The 20,505-nt window shown below is 33.1% G+C and overlaps 4 protein-coding genes across 7 annotated transcripts in view; 2 read left to right on the plus strand and 2 right to left on the minus strand.

The window, feature by feature from the left end:
* The first annotated feature begins 115 nt into the window (after positions 1-115).
* On the plus strand, positions 116-5,680 carry LOC132700910 (ubiquitin-protein ligase E3A). Of its 2 annotated transcripts, XM_060668494.1 has the most exons (11): positions 116-383; positions 541-709; positions 762-987; positions 1,621-1,806; positions 1,911-2,449; positions 2,505-2,772; positions 3,155-3,363; positions 3,415-3,765; positions 3,976-4,143; positions 4,199-4,354; positions 4,411-5,680. In XM_060668494.1, exons 1-11 carry the CDS (start codon positions 340-342, stop codon positions 4,747-4,749), a joined length of 2,655 nt encoding a protein of 884 aa, XP_060524477.1. In that variant the 5' UTR covers positions 116-339; the 3' UTR covers positions 4,750-5,680. The 2 variants fall into 2 exon arrangements, with proteins under 2 accessions (XP_060524477.1, XP_060524478.1); XM_060668495.1 differs by lacking the exons at positions 116-383; positions 541-709; positions 762-987 and adding an exon at positions 1,092-1,570.
* LOC132700911 (uncharacterized) lies at positions 4,968-7,878 on the minus strand. Of its 3 annotated transcripts, none has more exons than XM_060668496.1 (9): positions 7,488-7,878; positions 7,216-7,389; positions 7,017-7,125; positions 6,717-6,891; positions 6,536-6,668; positions 6,167-6,329; positions 5,953-6,119; positions 5,767-5,901; positions 4,968-5,107 (listed from the first exon to the last, which is right to left on the minus strand). In XM_060668496.1, exons 1-8 carry the CDS (start codon positions 7,602-7,604, stop codon positions 5,785-5,787), a joined length of 1,155 nt encoding a protein of 384 aa, XP_060524479.1. In that variant the 5' UTR covers positions 7,605-7,878; the 3' UTR covers positions 4,968-5,107; positions 5,767-5,784. The 3 variants fall into 3 exon arrangements, 1 of the variants encoding a protein (XP_060524479.1); XR_009618698.1 differs by having other exon boundaries at positions 4,969-5,107; positions 5,732-5,901; XR_009618699.1 differs by lacking the exon at positions 4,968-5,107 and adding an exon at positions 5,568-5,680 and having other exon boundaries at positions 5,732-5,901.
* Positions 7,879-8,443: 565 nt separating this feature from the next.
* Positions 8,444-10,022, minus strand: LOC132700642 (eukaryotic translation initiation factor 3 subunit M). Its single transcript, XM_060668106.1, has 6 exons — positions 9,863-10,022; positions 9,620-9,799; positions 9,471-9,565; positions 9,193-9,411; positions 8,723-9,132; positions 8,444-8,672 (listed from the first exon to the last, which is right to left on the minus strand). The coding sequence occupies exons 1-6, from the start codon at positions 9,905-9,907 to the stop codon at positions 8,464-8,466; spliced, it is 1,158 nt and encodes a 385-aa protein (XP_060524089.1). The 5' UTR covers positions 9,908-10,022; the 3' UTR covers positions 8,444-8,463.
* A 2,088-nt stretch (positions 10,023-12,110) lies between these two features.
* LOC132700345 (cyclic AMP response element-binding protein A) overlaps positions 12,111-20,505 on the plus strand; it is a 44,706-nt gene continuing 36,311 nt past the window's right edge. Inside the window, exon 1 of the mRNA XM_060667585.1 lies at positions 12,111-12,683. Within this exon, the coding sequence (XP_060523568.1) occupies positions 12,594-12,683 (90 nt within the window). The 5' untranslated portion in view covers positions 12,111-12,593. The remainder of the gene's footprint in view (positions 12,684-20,505) is intronic.

Consider the following 20,505-nt stretch of genomic DNA (forward strand, 5'->3'; position numbering starts at 1 on the left):
CTTTCTTTTTTATTTGAATCTTATAATTTTTTCTCCTTTCAAAACTTAATAGTGGCCTTTTGATTCTAGGTCAGTGGCAGTAATATGAAAAGAAGAAACGGATGGTTTCGGAAAATGTCAAACGAAACTGTCGAGTTACGACAGAAGCAGATAGAAGCAATAAAAAAAAGTCAACAATAATTTTATAAACAGCAAATTCTATTGAAAAATTTTGCTTTGATTTTTAATCTCATGAGATGCCTCTTAGATGCTAATCTCGAGAACTTTAGGTGTTATTAATGTTTTGTAAAAGTGAATTTGCATCATTGATTTTTTTAAATTTCTTGCTAAAGTTATTCTATGAACACTGCAAAAAATAATAGAGGTCCAGGAGAAGCTTCGAGGTATGTTTGTAGTGGATAACTAAATTATAACTGCGTTTTGTTAAGGGTTGTTATTGTGGCACGTTGAGGTTAGGTTTGAAAGTCATTTGTTGGTCACGATTTTTGCAATGCCATTTAGGTTTTCTTAATTCTTTAGTCGCTATGTTTTAATCCTTAGCGACTTAGTGGCCTCGACCAGTAACAACAACGAACATAAGATTGACAATATTGAAAACGATATGAAACGGGCAGCTGCTAGAAAACTGATTGAAAGGTATTTTTACCAGTTAACTGAAGGATGCGGTAATCCAACTTGCAGTAATAAAAACTGTGCATCAAGTGGAGAAGTACATCTGTTCTAAAATTTTGTCAATTTGGAATTAAAAGATAATATTGTAGCTTAAACCTATGACACCCAATGATGCTGCAGGCCATGCATTGCAATTGTTTAAAGAGGACGCCCGTTTGTGTGAGAGGCATCCCAGTAAAATTGCAAGGACTCAATCCAATAAATTGGATAATGATTTAATTAAGAATACAAATGGAACTATTAACACTGTGCCTTTGAGTAATTCTGTTTCAGAGGACAGTGAACAACTGAATAAAAGTGTTAAGCCTAACCATGGTATGTATGTTTTTAGACTTCTATTATTTGATTTGGTATAGCTTTAATTATTGTAAAAGATGATATACCACCCATCTCTTCCTCTAATAAATTTAAGATTTGATTAGCTTCAACTTCTTATTTCAAAAGTTCTTAGAGTTAATTAAGCTTTTAATTGTTTTGTTTTTGTTCTAGACATTTAGGGTGCTTTAGTTCTTTATTAACAAAAATCAGTTATTTACCTGAAGCTATATTCTAAGATCAATTACAGGGTTGATGTGTTTTTCTTGCAGTTTGTTAATAATTTCATAAAATATAACAATATCCAACAAAAACATACTTTTTAAACAATTTGCTACAGTAAGATGTAAGTCCTTTACATGAAATTCTCACATTCCTCGGTATAATATTAAAATTACTAATAGGCAAAGAGAATTAAACCACTAACTAATAGAAAGGCATAATTGATGCTTGGGAGAAAAAATTGGCAGTGTGCCATTCTGTAAATACAAATATAACCTTTAAGGTGTCGGCAATGACTGTTGTTATCCTTTGTAACAACAAAGTGATATTATGTCTAGGCCCAGATTTATTTATTTGGGAGGTATAATCATGTTATTTGTTGATTGTAGTGAGTGAAATTTGTCTTTTTAGCATCTGTCCCATCATTTTTAACAGAACAAACACTATATGAAATTATTGATGAGTGTGAAGCTAACGATAGTTATTCGCCACTTATTAGGACTTTAGGCGAAATTTTCAGCAGTATTGAGAACTTATCCAAAAGTTTTTTGGAAGAATCATCAACCGCCTCGAATACTCCAAATCTTGAAAGTACAGGTAAATTATTTGTGCATATTTGCTGTTACTTCAATTTCATTGTTATGTATGTAAATGAAATTTTAAACATTAAATAAGTATATGAGTATTTATTGATATTCTAGAGAGCTTTAAAGGATTAAAAAAAGAGGAAGTAAGATATTTAGAAGGTGAAAAAGATAAAGATGAAGATTCCTCCGCAGATTCAAGTAAAAACAAACTACTTCCTGTAGATTTATCTTCCCTTCGTCGGGCTTATGCAGCTCTTTTTAAATTAAAAGCGACGATTTTTGAAAATGCATTGGTTAACGCCCTCGTTACACTTGCTGGAAATTTGCAGATGGAATTGCCCATGAGAAGAGAAAAGGATAGTTACGATGATATATTAAATGTTTTGCTAATTGTCTTTGAAATACCATCATTGGGCTCAGGTGATTTTCTTGAGACAGCCTTGCCGGCAATATGTCGCGCTTCCCAATCTTTGCCCGTCGAAGTACAAGCAAGTTTAGCAACAGCATGGTCTGGGAGAGGCAGAGGTGCCATAAGAAACATTTTAGAAAATTTGCAACAATTAATTACATTAAGAGTTATAGTCACGCCTTTCCATAGGGATTTTTGTGTCCAAGATGAGAATGTGGTTACATCAGCAACTAAGTTAATGAAAGTGGGTGTTACCTTATTTTATTGTATGTTCAATTGTATTGGTTTTTAACTTATAGATTTTATATTATGCGAATATGTTAGCTGGCGTACTCGAGTCTCCTACTTTAAGGAACATTGATGATATGAATGACTCTATAGATGAGTCTTTTCTAATGGTTAAACTGAATAAAGCCATTACACCTCAAGATCCCCTGGCCACCCATTTAGGGGTTCATATACTAGACTGCAGAAAACCATTTTTGCCTTTTTCAGACTTTTATAATGAGTTACTTAGCGACACTGTGGAGATGGATAGGGATTTTGCGAATTTTAAAAGTGAATTAGGTAAGTACCGCAATTGCTGAATTTGACAACCGTTACCACAAAAATAAACAATTGTGGCTGTGCCACTCTGTTTAAGAAAGTCCTTAATATATATATTTTTAATTATTTTTCACATTCATTCATTAATATTATTTGCCTGATTTTAACCCAAAATTAATTCAATAAATTAGTCATAGTTTTGATTTAACTTTTAAGATCCATTACAAATATTAAAGTGGGGTTTTAAAGGACATTTTGGTTGTGTTTTAGTAACTACTACATTACATCAGGATTATTTCATTAGATTGGCACAGTTTCTTACTAGAATTTTTGTGTAAAAAATATCGTGGTTTATTTAGCTGGAATATGAAAAAATGGTGTGACTTAAATTAATTTTCAACAGGTATATTTTCGGGTAAATTTAGTTTCATGAATTACCCTTTTATTTTAACACCCGCCACAAAAACTATGGGCCTGTATTTCGACAACAGAATACGGATGTATTCAGAACGAAGGATTAGTATCCTGCAAGCAGTTACCGGTCAACCATCCAACCCATATTTGCGATTAAAAGTTCGCAGAGATAATATCATAGATGATGCACTGGTCGAGGTATGTCTAAATGAAGGAATTTTATATTTAATTACTTTCCATTCTTGGTAGCTGGAAATGATATCAATGGAAAATCCTAACGACCTAAAGAAACAGCTGGTAGTGGAATTTGAAGGGGAACAAGGTATCGACGAGGGTGGCGTGTCTAAAGAGTTTTTTCAGCTTGTAGTTGAAGAAATTTTTAACCCCGACTATGCAATGTTTACCCTGCAAAGTGAGACTCAAACCGTTTGGTTTAACCCCACAAGTTTCGAAAGTACCGCCCAGTTTACCTTGATTGGCATAGTTTTAGGACTAGCAATTTACAATAACATTATACTGGCTGTTAATTTTCCCATGGTATTGTACCGGAAATTAATGGGTAGAAGGGGATCCTTTGAAGATTTGCAGGACTGGAATCCGGTACATAATTTTTTTTATTATTTATAAATTAATTCTTGTAAGGTAGGAAACAATCCTTAAAATTTATGAACAGAAACTATACTGCTACATAATTTACAAAAAGGACATTTTCCCTGAAATATTTGGGTGCATTGGTACATTGGAACTACTATTAGAAATAAGCTTATAAAAGGATGACAACTTGGTTTTACAAGGGTTTGTCAATTTTAGGTACTTTATAATAGTTTAAAGCAAATGTTAGAGTACAATGACCCAGACATAGATGATGTATTTACGCAAACATTTAGAATAAGTTACCAAGATGTGTTCGGTAGCGTAATTCATTACGATCTCAAAGAAAGAGGTGATAAAATCATCGTTACTCAAGAGAATAAATACGTAAGTGGTTGCAGAAAATCGGAGTTGGTATTGCTCATGTACGAAATTATTTTAGGAATTTGTGGATTTGTACGCGGATTTTCTGCTAAACAAATCTGTTGAAAAGCAATTTAAAGCTTTTTACAAAGGTTTTCAGATGGTCGTGGACGAGTCGCCTCTAGAACAATTATTCCGTCCAGAAGAAATAGAGCTACTGATATGCGGAAGCAAAGTAAAACAATTTGAATCTCGTTTATTTTTAATTTAATTACAAAACGTCGTTTCTAGAACTTTGATTTCGACGAATTAGAAAATTCCACAGAGTATGATGGTGGTTATACGAGCGAAAGTCAAATAATTAAAGACTTTTGGTCGGTTGTTCATAGTTTTTCGATGGAGGACAAGCAGAAATTGCTCCAATTTACGACAGGGTCAGATAGGGTACCCATCGGTGGATTAAGTCGTCTAAAATTGGTAATAGCGAAAAACGGCCCAGATTCTGACAGATTACCCACAGCGCATACATGTTTTAATGTTCTGCTGTTACCGGAATATTCGTCCAAAGAGAAACTAAAAGATCGACTGATTAAAGCCATCAATTACTCCAAGGGGTTTGGCATGTTGTAATATAAACTGTGTTGCTTTGTGATTTCCTTTAGTTTAGTATTTAAACACAAAAGCTACTAACTGTAATATTGGTTGTTTATTGATTGAATACATTTTGTCAAATAAATGTAATTTTTATGTTTCTGGTTTTGATTTTATACTGCAAGAAAATAGGCCTGAGCAAAACTTTATTTTACATAAAAATTGACTACATGCTAAGGTTGTACATTTAGTTCATTTGTGAGAATATTTGTCTATATTAGCTGTTGGAAATAACAGATTATATCTGAAATTATGGCATCCCTTACCGAATAAACTTAATGTCTCTGACTGAGCCGTTTTAGCCTAACACATAAACATAATCTTGTATTATTTGTACCTGGAAGAAGGATAACATGGATTGTAATCACGTTGAAATAGAAAATTGCTAGTTAGTGCTAAAGTATAAATTTAAAAATCTTGCAGAAGTCCAACCCTCTCTTCCCACAAAAAAGATGTATTCTTTATGAGTTCGACAGCCCCAAAACTAAACTATGGCACATAGAACTAACTTATTTTTTTAAAACCAAATTGCAGTTTAATGTTCCTGAATTGCACCAACCTAAACCAGTTAGAAGTTTTATACAGAATGCTCAATAACAATTTTAATAAGCGATTGCAAAAATAATGGTTACAGGCTTCCAATTCAGTGTTATTTATAGTCATCAATCATGGTATTGGAAGCTTGTTTCTCCTTACAGTCAATATAATAAAATTAACGCAATTCATTTGATGCATTTATTTTTAATAAATTAGTCTCTACAAATCGAGCACCCTGTATCAATATAATTCCTGAGATTTCCAACTTTAATTTTGAAAAGACAAACCAAATTAAACAAATCAAAATTTTGTATATGAAAATATTACTCTGGAAACCACCAGATATCGTTTAAAACAACAAATCATTAATTTTCTGCAAAAAAAAAACTAGTAATATCCCCTTTGAAACATAACTTCTGCTTACACATAACAAAAAGACACTGTAGCTGCTGTGATCACCTCATGGCCTCAAAATTATCAGATCTGCGTACTGAATCTGGGTCTGGGTAGCTCTCCAAAAATACTGTCACCATGAACACTGTTTGCTAGAGCCTTGATGCTAGCTGCTATGTCAATTTGCTGTTCACCAGGGGACTAGACATAGTAAACTTTAATCCTCTACTCAACAAAACTTAGTTAACTTACAAAATCTGAATCTTCTGACGCCTCATATTGCGTTTTGATTCTAGTGTTTAGACCAAAATTTGGTATGTCCACAGGACATGACTTTGCAATTGTCTGCCCTGGCTGTTTCTGTTGGCGAATGCTAATACCTTGTAGGTCACTCCCTTCTACAGTGTTTATGTTACCATCTAAAGACATTATGAATTATAAATGATTTTTCACAAAATCAGCTCACCTTCATCCTCAGATTCATCACTATTTGCTCCATCAAACGACATTCCAGATTTTGAATAATTTGTAAATTCATCAGCTTCAAATTCAAAAATCAAATCATCTTCTGGTCCTTTGGGTTTAATAGCTGGATTGTTCTTTTGTCTCTTAGGCGACAAAGGAGCCACCTTTAACAAAACAATACTAGTAAAAGCCTTTCCAAAAATTGCCATACAATAATTATGGGAGCACCAACTGAAAAAATATAATGTTAAGGTTTGTCCTAAGGCAATTTAGTTGGTGTTATTTTGTGAAAGTTTCATAAGAAAAATAATCAACATCTGCTTTTATAGTTATCTTAAACAATGTAAAATAATGTAAAAAAATAACCTACCGCGGGGCTTGCTGGTCCAGAAAATTTATTACTGGTGGAAGTTTTACTGGAAGATCTCATAATACTTTTGGGAGACATGATTGGTTGCTCATTTTCATTGCCATTTGTGCCTCGAACCGCAGTGACTAAGATGCTGAAAAGAAAAATTGAGTTTCTTTCTGCATTGCAAAATGGTTCTTACTTTACTAAAGCTTCCCGTTCCTTCTCAACTCTCTCCTTAGCAATGTTTAGAGCTTGATACTGTTCACTAGCAAACTTCCTTATTCTCTCTTCCACTGCGCTTTCTTCATTTTTTACATAATTTGTTACCAACTCATTAAGGCTTTTTACAATGTTATCGAGATCTCTATTGCGATCTAAGAAATAGAATATAGGTGAATCAAAGCAAAAAATTCTGAACTAAATCTGTTGCATAGTAGTTTCGGAACAGCACAAAGAATTGTATTAAATACACTAATAACCTTTAATTAGAATCACTCACATGCTTCAAATGGTGGGTTATCTGGTCCTAGCTCTATGGGATTAACAACTATTTGAAAAACTGTTGAGAATGAATCTCCAAGTCTGATATTCTTGACAGCTTCAGCATCCTGGAAAGGACAAATTTATAAAGTAAATTTTGTTAAGTATCTCCAAGAAATTAATTACCTATGAATAATTAGTTTAATAGAATGACTTACCAAAAGTTTGGGATACATCAAAACAAGGCCTGCACCTTTTTCTAGGTGAACAGCGTGAGTGTGAATATCACAATTGAGACAATGGTTTATAATCCAGAATCCAATTTTTCTTGTGTTAACTAATCCTGAATATTTTTTATCCACACTTATTAATCTGCTTTTATAAAAAACATTCTGAAACATTGTTTATTATCCATATATTGATTCTTCAAATTACTCGGTAATAAAAGAAAATGATTAGAAAGCTTATAAACTAGTAATTATTAACTCACTTGCTTAAAAAAAATGTCACCTTTTTCCTCTTCTGAAAGAGCAAGCGATTCTTTTGTGACCTTTTCAATATCGCTACCTAGTTGGATAGATATATTTAAACAGTTACAGGCCAACATTTTTAAAAATTTTCTCCTACTTTATTAATGAACCAAATTATTCATGAATTTTTTGGATCTAAAGTTATTGGCAAACAATTCCAAATAATGCTATTAAAATGTCTAATTACTGTCTTTTCAATTTATCGACGACTAATAGCTCAAAAAGTTTAATTTTAGAGAAGCAATGGTATAATAATTAAGATTTTTTTATTATTGATAACAAAAACACAAAACGAGATAAAACACTGAACTAAACTTTTATGGAGGAGTGGGAGATTATAGCAAGACATAAACTTTAACAGCTGGGACCACAGAAATAAAAGATGATGCTCACCATGGAAAACTTTTTTTAATCTGTTATTTCCATGTTCATGCGCAAAACCAAGGTTAGGTTAGGTTTCACATATCAGACAAAAACTTTGATCTTACTCTAGCTGACGTCATAAATTGTAAACATTGAATACACAATAAAACCTGAAAATAATTCGCTGCTCAGTTAAAACTAATATATTATTAGATCGACAGAAAAAAAAAATGTGTTCATCCGTTCGTTGGTTGACCCTGGAATTAAACTTAATTGCGGACACGTATGAGTGATATGATGATGCCAAGTGATATTTTGGCGAAACGTCAGGCGCATGATCCTACTCCAGGGTCAAACAACGAACTGATGAACACCCGGATTACCACCACATATATATATATATATATATATATATATATATATATATATATATATATATATATATATATATATATATATACTAGCCACAATCACGTTGTAGTTTATAGTTTTGGTTAGCAGTTATTTTATAATTGTTAGCTAATTAGGAAGAAATATTGCAAAATAAGCTTAAATGACTTTATTTAAACAATATTAAGACATTTGACTTAAATATTCCATTTGCGCAGCAGTTACACTTTTCATTCCATCCTGTATGGAAGTTAGGTTGATTTTCCAGGAATGCAGCAAGTCACGAAGTTGCTGCCATTGGGCTCGACCAAAAGTTCGATGCATGGTACTTGAAACAAATACTTTGCGGGCCGATTGGTCCATACGTGCGCTTACCAATTTTGTTTTGAGAACTGAAAAAAATATATGACTGCAATATACAATAATTATGATTGCAAAATACCTTCAATAATAAAGGATTCCACTTCTTCAGGTTTTATTTGAAGTTCCTTTTCAATTATATCAAAAGAAATTTCGGGTGTACTTTCGGCCAACTGCATAAAACTTAGCAGCCTCATTTTTCTCATGTTTTGCTCATGATTCAAACCCTGAGATGTCACAAATTCCTTGTGTTCTTTGTAAAATTTCAAATAAGCAGCCAAATTTTCACTGACAAATATGTTTAGCAAATCGTGAATTAATTCACCCTTGAGAAAGCTCACAGGTTTTAAAGATAACAAAGGATCAAGAAGGAATGTGTTTGGATCAGCTATGGCTGAAGTAATACAACGTATTGCATCTTCTCTAGCGTGAGAAGCATTTTTATCAGTGTAGGTACCCAGCAGCTCTATCATGACTTTTGCAGCTTGCTCACTGTAAAAAAATTACACATATTTCCACAATGAGATAAAACTAGTCTTTGGTAGGCTCTACCTTTGATTGCTCTTCAATAACACTTCGTGCAAAAGTCTATATAACTTCTGAAGTTCTTCCCCTGATAAAGGGCACTGGTTAAACTGTTGCTTTAAATGTTCTATGTCTTGGAAAATAGATCTAACCTGGTCTGTTTGCTTTGCAATCAGAAGCAGGTGGTAATAAACAGGATATCTCATTGGAGATTTCTCATCTAGAGACTGGTATAGCAACCATAAGCTAAAGATACAAATGAAAAAATACAGTTACCAATATTTTAGCCTTACCGATAGACTTACGCTCTTAAACAAACCTCCCCCAATTTTTGACCTGGGGCTTTTGTTAGCTTTTCACAAAATGCAAGAATAATATTTTCTGCGCGGTCAGTTGGAATCTAAATAAAAATGAATTAGATCTTGGAGCACCCAAAACTTGGTTTACATTATACCAAAACCATGATAGAAACAATATCATTCAGAACAATTTCAACTTCTGATTCTTGACCCTCCTTGAAGCACGCCTCGCACACACCGATAATTTTATGTAAATCATCTTCTATTCCCTTGGGAGACTTTTCTTCCGAAATTTCAGCTCCCAAACCTTTTAAATAGGCCCGCAATTCTTGCGCCTGAAAATAGTTGCCATGTTTGGTCAAAATACCTCTTACAACAAATATAAGTATATAGAGTACCTGATCCTCCAAAGATATGTCGATGAAAACCGGCGGCACCTGCATGCTTCAAAAACTGAAAATACAATACAAAATAAATGTGACAAGCACACTCTTCCTAAATAAAAAGTGTGGTTCCTACGAGCGTCATCTTCTTTTATCCATAACTCGAAAGTGAACAAAGTATATGATCATGCTGCGAGTCTTCGTTAATGGATGTAAACAAGAAAAACAGTTTACGTATTGGGAACATTTACTGCCGTGGCTACGAGAAATTAAGGAAAACGAGAATATTTTGGACTGATAATGTTCGTTTAATCAAAAAAATAGACAACAAATATTTATTTTATTTTTCCTAAACTACAATCATTGGCTAATTTCCCAAATTAATGTACAACCACGCAAAACAATTGAAATAATTATATTAACACTCTTAAAATGGGACAATGGTACCCATATATTCCTGTTTTTCCTTATTTGGGTGTATAAACCTACCTAGTATCTACTTAATGTCGTTCAGTTATAACATTTATTAATCGCCAGGCGTTAAACTTGATTGAACTTAATAATTATTTATCAATTAAATCGCTTATATTGCCTATATGTATACTTACCATGTAGGTATATGAGCGAAGGTCAACCCTTCATATCCTGTTTTACATGCAATTTTGATAAGAAATGGGTGCAGGCGTAGATGTATACGCCATTGGTATAAATGGCGCGTTAAAACTTATCACATATTTGTTAACCGGAATATGAAGAATATACATAACGGAGTATGAGACTATTTCAAGATAGTCATCTCGAACAAGCATTGGTATTATATACAGGGTGTTACCATTGCACAAAAATTAAAACTGTTTAAAAGGTTTAAAGGTAGTTTGTTATATAAAAGTTAGGGAGATATCGTGCTACAAATATGGAGGAAAATATTGTTTTTATTTCCTATCGAAAATATTAAGGAAGAATTACTATTATAAAAAAATATATTTCAATTTTTTCAAAATGAGTGAAGGGGATGGAGTTAGGCTATCCATGTCATTCCTTTTAACGAAATTTACACAAAAACTTATGCAATGACAAGGAAAATTAGTAAGCATTTAGTAAAAACTTACAGTTTACAAATAGCTAACAATGCGTAAATCAAATAAAAACACAAGACATCTAAGACAAAACAAAAATACAATTTTTATAGTCAGTGTTGAAAATTTAATTTTTTTTATTTAATATTTTTTATCTTGTTATGCATTGCTATAGATTTATTATTTTTATTTGGAAAAGGTAAATATTATGAAAAAATTGCAAGCAACCCCTCAATCGAAATTTATTTCCCTTCCCCTTCATTCAAGTATAAAAAATAAAAAATATGCAGAAAGTGTATTTTTATAATAGTAATATTTTATCTATGTTCGTTTTCAGGATAAAAATAAAGTCCTTATTTTTCTGCATATCTGTAGGGCGATATCTCCCTCATGGTTGACCGTCGACCTCCCGTTTATATTTAACAAACCATCCTTTATTTTAAATGACGAATCATCCCCTTAAGTTTTCCGCATTTGTTTTGAAACACCCTGTATATAGTTATTATATTATACGTGAATATATATATTGGCCTCATCATACGCAATAATAAGAAGTGTAAGAGTTTCACATTTTTGAAACGCGCTGAATGAAATATTGTTAACAAGTTACATGAAGGTTTTATATGCGCGCATTTTAAACAAAGGTGTTTTTACGTTTTTCCGGCTCACTTACGGATGTAAATATAGAAGTTTAGTTAAGTTTTGCGATTTTCTAAAAGAAAACATTTTTTCCCATATTTTATATGTAAATCATTTCAGTACGAATTATCTCGATAAATGAAGTAATAAAATAACGAGAATAATTCATTTATTTAAATGAGCAAGAGAACAACCAATCTATAAAAATTATTTAATTTAAATTTCATCAAAAAATTTAACGTGGTATTAAACTTTCCAAATCCCTTGACATCACTGTCGCCCTTTGACGTATTAATAAAAGCAACCGTACTGATCAGTCTGTCTCACTGCACCATGGCCTGTTCACAGGCGCCCTCCAAATAATTAGTAGCGATAATAGTCATTTATACCAACGCCTGCCTACCAGTGCACGTTCTTCCATGATAATTGTTAGAGACAATCCGTCTCCCTTAACTACGAACGTTTATCTTTTCACAATAGACCAGACGACGGCCTCAATTATCCGTAAATTTAAAGGCAATCACGCTTTCTTGCCGAGACAAATTAACGGCGATCGGCGCTGTCCTATCAGAGCTTTCTCGGCGAACGTGTCCGCTTCGAATTTCACTGCGCATCTTTATCGCGACCAACGTGCAATAGCGGTTTAACTTGCCCCGTGTTGTTTCTTGTGGCTATGAGATTTACATTCACCATTCACGCTTTGGTTACGCCGCGTTTAGTCTGTGTGTTGTCGTTCGTATCGTATCGTGGCCGCTCACCTGTCTGGTAGCAGCAACAGGTTAACGCGAATACCGGCTCTATCAACGAAACCAGGACGGATGGACTCGCCTCTATAGTAGTTAAATTACGCGGCCCATGACGTGCGTTTAGAATGTTCCGCGCGTGTGGATTTTTTCCATATGGAAAGTCTTCCAGTAGTGTAAAACGCACTTGATAGGAAGACGGTGGTTGTTTTATTGTTTGGGTAGTGGAACAAAGTAAATTTTGATAAACTGAAACTGTACCGGAAGTTCTGTTATTAACTCCGCATCATGGAAACTTGTTTCGAAGTGGACAAGTCGTTATACGACATCGGATCCGCCGACGAACTTAAGGAACTGTGGGAGTCCGATTTGGATCCGGTAAGATCCTCGGAAATAAATCCGTTTTTTCGATTTTTCGGCGAAAATGGTAGCGAAAACTGGTTTCGGATAAAGGTTATTCGGTTAAACCTGTTCGGCATATATAAAGGGCAAAGAAAAATGGAATTATAAATTCATAGGATTAATAATGTCGAGATTATGCGTAAGCCTCGCGATTGATTTAAAAATGATTCGAGTATTTTATGGGCCAAGGCCTGTTATGGCCTTTACCGCTTTTTGCGGCGATTGCAAAAAAAAAATATAGTTTTAGGCCTTTAGAAAAATTTTCCACACAAAAATGGTTCAATACACTAAAACCAAGTTTGGAGAAGAAAATCATCAGGATCCTGCCAATGCAGAAACTTATCTGACTCCCGTAATACTCGTTTTAGAAACGGATTTGACCATACCAGAGTATGGTACCAGAGTATGGAAGATCAACAGAACCGCGAAAAAACAAATTCAACCTAAAATCCATCCCCATGTTTACTGAGGTATTTTAATGCATACAACTTCCTACTACATATTTAGTTGTATTTTTTCCTTAATATTTCCCAAATACTTCTCTGTTCTCTGTTGGTCTCTTTGAGCAGGACCGCTATTAAATTATTCGTTCTTGAAATGCGTTCAAGTGTTTTGTCGTTTTCCAAGCTCTCAGACAGTATGGCACAAGAAAGTGGATATACCCTATAACTATTAAACAGTTTCAAATCGCGACCTTCAATCAATGAACTTCCGGTTTGACCGGAAATGACAGTAACTTTTGAGTTCTAATCTGCACACTCGGTAAAGTAATTTAGGACATTATTTTACTATTTTTGGATTTTATTTGATTTTTAAAATTAAATATGTTGGGTGTTTTTCACTTAACTCCAATGATGACAATCTAGTAAAAAAAATGTACGGGAGTTTCATAAAAATGCTTTATTTTAAAGCTTATTTACACGTATTTTAAATCCAAAATTGAAAAAAAGTACTGGCTGTGTGACTAAATATTGAATCTTCCAAATTTCAAATCGCGAACTTGTACAGTTTTAAGGTTTTCCCATTTCTTATTACTTTGTTTTTTGAAATAGTAAATAAAATAACTGTACATTCAAAAAAGTGCATGGCAAACTTGGATAATAGTCCTACATTTAGTTCTAACTTAAGGTAAGTTGTGGCATAGAAATTGACAATTAAGCTAAACACGCGCTAACAGTAAGCAACATTTGGTTTTATCTCAAGGTAGTCCTGCAGCAGCATCAAATTTTGGAGTACAATTTAAGAAAAATTGATTGAAAATTGTCCGGCGACGCTACGTTTTATGAAGCACGAATTTCTTCAAAATTAAACGAATTAAAAGTAAGATTAGATAGACGAAGGACTTCTCGAGAAAACTTAAAATTTGTGATAATAAATACGAATCACAGGGATTATGTTTTATAGAATGTATCCGCAGGTTGTGCCGTTATCAGTACTTTTATCATATTTTGTAATAACGAAAGTAATCTCGAAGGTTACAATCTGCACCATTGAAATATATCTTTGATATAAGTACTTATTTTCATTATCGATATCTCAGTCATAAAAAGTTCTAGCTTCCTTGTTTTTAAGTCAATTTTCTTCAAGGTTTACACATTTTTATTTTAAAGTATTTGAAAGGTAAATGCAAAATACACAGCAAGCTCTAAAACCAAAGCAGTATATTAGCTTTACAAAATCGTAGTTTTTTTTACTTGCTTTTTACAAACTTGCACTTTCTCTGTTCTTGAAAACGTTCGTTGGATATTCGTCTGTTGGATTGGATTAATTTAAAAAATATTTTAATTTTAAAAGTTTCTAATTGTAATCTTCATATGAAATGAAAAACTCCTGCATTAAAAAACACTTTTTATTGCCCGGTTTTGTTATGTAGAATGATCAATTTTTATATTTTTTATGGCACAATCGACCCGCGAATGGTTTATAGATCCGGAAAATTACTTAAAGCAACTATGCTTAGTTGTAGTATTAATTAATTGAAATTGCATCTGACCGCATTCGAAAGAAACGTCTAAAGCATTTCTACAGAAATGAGGTCGTGCCATGAATAAAAGCGGTTGAACTTTAAAACAGCTCGCGCTATTTACTGTTAATTGTTACAATAGAAGCTATAGCGAATTTGCCGAATGTGGTTGTGCCGTATCGACAAAAAATAACGACCATATGCAATATCAGCTGCAACCAATAAATCAATTGCATGAATATTACCGGGTCAAGGACCCTCATACTGTATAGTATAAAGTATTCTTAGAAAAGAGTACAGTGACGTCATCTGTTGTTGTGTAAAATATTGTCCATCTATCTTAAACCCCGTTAGGGTGATTTGCATTAAACTTGTGAATTCGTTTGTGTTCCAGGATATTAATAAGATTTCAGTTTTGATCAATTTTTAGTTAATATATGAATATATACATTAAAAAATATATTTTTATTAGCTACCTGAATCAATATTATAACAATAAAAATTCAACTCAATTCGCAAGTCTAGTGAGAGGTCAAATCACGCACTCCTTTAATATGTTAATTTGTACTGTACGCTAGATCTACAAAGCAAAAATAGAGGGATGATTTTCGCGCAGGAAGCAATTACTTCCTTGCTTTTTGACTACAATAAAATTGCTCTGATAGATTGAGCCTCAAAACATTATAAGCTGTAAAATGTTTTTTCTTTTTAATGTGGGAAAATGTTTATTGCCATGTATGTACAGGATCTCGAACATATTGTATGTTTACATCACATTTACGTCTGTTTTGAAGAACTTTACCCCTCTAGCAAATTTCCCGTAATTTTGACTAAAAAAGCAACTAAATTTGGCATTTATTTCGAAAACGTTTTATTGGTTTTATGGTCAATTTACAAAAAATCATTTTCGGTATTCGAATCTTTATCATTACAAATAAAATTATTTTGCAAATAGCACCCAGCTTAGCCTTAAATTTAATGTCTTGCGACTTTGGAAATCTCATATAAGTAAAAAATCGAAATTTCACTTAAAATTTAAGGATGCCGTATTCAAACAAGCAACCATTGGCTCTCTACATTTCCTGGTTAACATTTTAGGATGGGGGTCTGGTCTGACCTGGCTGCGGGCTTGTCCTAGGATTCCTTTCTTTTAAAGCTGGCTTCGTGCTCTCAGTCGTTTGGTTTCCGGGTCGCCCTTGTCCTGTGGACCCTCGACTATCCCTTTTTTAAAATGTCAGTCATATCGGTCGAGTGTATAGTATGACCAGCGATGTATCGAACTGGGTTCTTTCGCCAAAAAGTATGAGTTTGATAGGTATCGTCTGTTCATAGATATAAGAAAGTGACCAATTGCTTTTGAATGAGATTAGGCAAGGGTGGTCAATAACATACAATGCAACAAGATTATTACCTAAAGTTTCGGAATTTAAATACAGGTAAAATTGTGGTCCGTAATAGAAAATAATTTTATACCTACCTGTGTTTGATATTCTTTGGTTTGGTATACTACTTAGTTTAAGTTTATTAGTAAGTTTTGAGTTTAAGTTTATTAGTAATCAGCGTGTGTTGAATCGTGTGCGAATTATGCAAAATATGTGCGAGTCTAGTGTATCTCAGGAGATGCTCCCGCCCAAATGTATTGAGACTAAGGAAGTGATAAACAATGTTTATTTGACTCTCATTGAACGTGGTGCCAGCAAGCAAGCATCTTTAGAAGAAACGGCCACATTGACGAAAATTCCAATATCAACTGTATGGAAAATTGTGAATAATCCTATTTCAGCGAAGAAGAAAAGAAGCGATGCTGACATTTTTTCGAGTGTAGATGAAAGTGATCAATATACGGCGTAAAATTTACCAGTTATACGAGGATCAAAGCGTGCCTACATTAGATATCTTAATTAGGAGGCTTAAAAAGATGAAACCTGTGTTAAATATGTCAATATGACCTTATGGGTTTTAGATTTTATAAAATTGACAAAAGGCAAGTTTTAATGGAATCTATTAGAATTCGGAAATGGCGACTGGAATATCTAGAAAAAATTAGGATTTACAGAGAACAACAAAGGCCAATTATTTACTTGGATGAAACCTGGTTCGACACTTATGTTACCCCGGAAAAGGATTGGGTTGACTCAACTGATAAGTGTAAAACAAATAAGTGTAAAAGAATAACTATTTTGCTTGCTGGCTCTAAAGGGTGGTTGGATTCCAAATGGACTTTCTCTGTCTGCGAAAAATATTAAAGATTCTTCTCTGGATTACCATGAAGACACCACCGCTGATTTATTTGAAAGTTGGTTTAAAAACAATCTAGTTCAAAACATTCCTCCTAATAGCGTAATTGTAATGGACAATGCCAGTTATCACAGTAGACAGTTGACTAAAACCCCTTCCTCATGTAACACAAACAATCCAAAACTACATGTATAATAACGACATTTATTTTCACGAAGATTATACCAAAAAGCAATTAATTGAGGTTCTACAAAGCCTGAACCTACAAAAGGAATACGTCTGTGATAATTAAGGCTTTAAGGCTTCCACCTTACCACTGTATATTTAATCCCATTGAACATGTTTGGCACCAACTGCAATCTGCCATTCGTCGTAATAATGTTTTTCGCCGTGTTAACTCCAATGTCCTCAAACTTATAGAAAGCGACGTTTTTAACATCCCTCCACAAAGTTGGGCAAATTCTGTTAAACATATAGAAAAAGCAGAACAATCGTATATCCATATTGCAAATAACATAGAACAAATAATAATTAGAACATGCGATGATAGCGATAGTGATAGTGATATTATGTGAATAATTTTAAGTAATTTAAGAGGTAATAAAAATAATTTGTAATTTTATTTTAGATTTAAACATAAATGCATACATATATAAATAAATATTGTTTAGTATCTTTCCTAACAAAACCCCAAATAATTAAATTATAAGCAAAGTACGGACCTGTTCGGCCATATTTCATTCTTACAGCTTGCCCGGGTCTTTCCTTAATTCGTATCAGTTAGTCACTTTCTTATATCTATGAACAGACTTTATATTATCTTACTTTATATCTACGAGTATGAGTAAGTCGAGTAACCAATAAAGTTCGTTTTTCGTAAAAGCAAATGTTTTTATTGAGAGCTCTAACTCTGAAAGCTACGCACCCCGTTGTTGCCAATAGGCCGTGAAAATCTTGTCAAATTGTCAAATGTAAGATCTCTACTTGTAGCATTTTAGGCTGGAACCTGAAGAACTTCATTCTTCTTCTTATGCCAACGTATCATTTAAATGTTATTGCATATACAAATTTTTGCAACGGGCTTTATTTAAAACATGCCGCGAATTGGAAAGATACGAACCCGGAAGTAAGCAGCGAGTTAAAAAGCGGCCGCAAAATAGGTTCTAATTTAAGTCATCCGACGAGAGAAAGTACGGCGGTAAACAAAAACAGCGTTAAATTTGAATTAAATGTAAAGCACGAAACTATATGGTTTAGACTCGGTTTGGATAATTATTTTTATCAATTCACTGGCCGTTTATTGCCAGTAAAAAACAACCGTAACGACTTTATGACTCGATAAAGTGCATGCGCAATTAAGTGGTGGTACAAAATTCGTCGGTCTCATGAATAAATTGCGATAGTGGAGCTATTTTGGGAACTCCGATAAAGGGCCCTTTGCACGGGCGTCGTAAATACCAAAAACCGCACTTTAATAATATTTAATTTTATAATTACTTTAATAATTCATTTCGAATGAACAGCTTTTACTGTCATGACTTGATAAATTATCATGTTTCACTGCGCTTTGCTGTAGAGCAGTGCAGAGGTCATATTATTTCCAAAAACGCAAACGAACTTGCATCAACTTTTTTCGGAACAAATGAAGGCGTTTGGAGTAATAGTATATGTTGTGTTTTTGTTACGCCCCTGAGTGGTGATAAGTTATATTGATTAACCCGTAATTGTGGGAGTTGTCGTCGCTCGTATATACATATTTATCTATACTTCCATCGTCGGTGACACGAAATCGTATCGTACTATTTGACGCAATGTAGTACATTCTAAACTGTTGCCACATTTATAATATTTTACTCGAAATTTTACACATATAAAAGCTTCAGATATCTTTTTACTTACTAAAAATGGTTTGAGAGTTTATCGTTAACGTAACTTTTCATTTATCTAACCCGTAAAGAATATAAAAAAACCTAACCTGTTTTTTGTCCAAGTAATAACTTTCTGACATATTTGGAATTTTATGACAAAGTATTAAGGGATGATTTCTTTATAGAAGGTCTGTAGTGATATTTAAGGTAAATAAATACAGGAACAAAACTAACGCTACAAATTTAAATGAAAATTTCACACCAGTACTATTTAACCAGTCAAAATTGATTTTTTTTGACAAATATCTCTGGCAACGCATATATTTTCTCCCTACCCTTCCTTCAAATTTGTTGTAATAAAAGTAGTCGTGTTTCTATTTGAAACCGCCGAATTTTCATTGTGCCTAAATTAATTTCCGAAAATTTTTCTTACTCCGCGATTTTTCGTAGAAAATTACGAGTACTCGAAAAAATTTTCAGAAATGATATAAGTGAAAAAATCCTTAAAAATCCCAAGTTTATCGAACGCGTTGCATACTATACCTTTTCTACGACCGTTAGCTTTTGGCTACATTTTTCAAAACAACACAAATACATTTATTGACATTCACATTTTTTCAATATAATGATGATTTTTATATACAAATTGAAGGCTGTGCTATGGGAATGCCAATTTCAAGTGTTGTTGCACCGCTAGTTATGGGGTTTTTGGAGGAAACCGTTATAAAAAGCTTAAGTTTTGACCTACCGTTTTATTACCGTTATGTTGACGACTGTATAACTGCAGTACCAAAAAAAAAATTAAATTACTACAAGAGGCCTTCAATAACTTTAATCAAAAATATATGTTGGTACACCAAAGAAAGTAAGTCTTCAAGATACCTACATTTCGAATCCAACCAACCCATTTCCCAAAAAAAAAATCAGTTATAATGGGACTGCCGGATAGGGCGATAATGCTTTCCGATCCAGAGTACAGAGCAGAAGCATTACAAAAAGTCAGGCTCACATTGCAACAAAACAATTACCCTAAAGGCCTAATAAACAAAATTGTTAAAAAACGTATCCATAAATACTACAATAACCACCAAAACAAAAATCAAAATCAGAACAATAAAACCAAATATATACCACTACCATACATTCCTTTCATATCTGAAAAAATTCGAAGCATTTTAAAAGAAGATGATATTAAAATAGGCCCCAAAGGTAACAATTTACAAAAACAATTTTTAAGTAAAATTAAACATTAACATTAATTCGCCGCTCTGCTTTGCTTGCCAATCTCAGCCCGTACGATAAATTCATGGATGTAGTACTGTAACGTCGAAGTATCTGTTTTAATTAACTAAATGTTTCTTATTTGTGACAACTTTTTCTAACTTAGGGTAAGTTTTAATATTTTTGTGCTTATGTATTCTACAGAAATCCGTTGCTTTTAGATTTTTTGAGAAAGACCGAGTTTACGTTCGAAACGTCAATATATTTCAATGAATGAATGAATTAATACCGGTGCATTTATTTCTTGCTGATATGGACCTAATACCCAAGAAAAAACTTTTCTTAAAATAAATAGATAAATAAATAAACGAATGAATGAATGAATAAATAAATATATAAATACATATATAAATAAATATATAAATATATAAATAAATAAATGTATAAATAATAGTTGTGTCTCAGTGGTATATGTACATAAGCCTCGCCTTAAGCTTCGTACATAGGA

The sequence above is a fragment of the Cylas formicarius genome, unplaced genomic scaffold (assembly GCF_029955315.1).
Source record: "Cylas formicarius isolate icCylForm1 unplaced genomic scaffold, icCylForm1.1 PGA_scaffold_4__25_contigs__length_36172078, whole genome shotgun sequence".
In the NCBI taxonomy this organism is placed as follows: domain Eukaryota; kingdom Metazoa; phylum Arthropoda; class Insecta; order Coleoptera; family Brentidae; genus Cylas; species Cylas formicarius.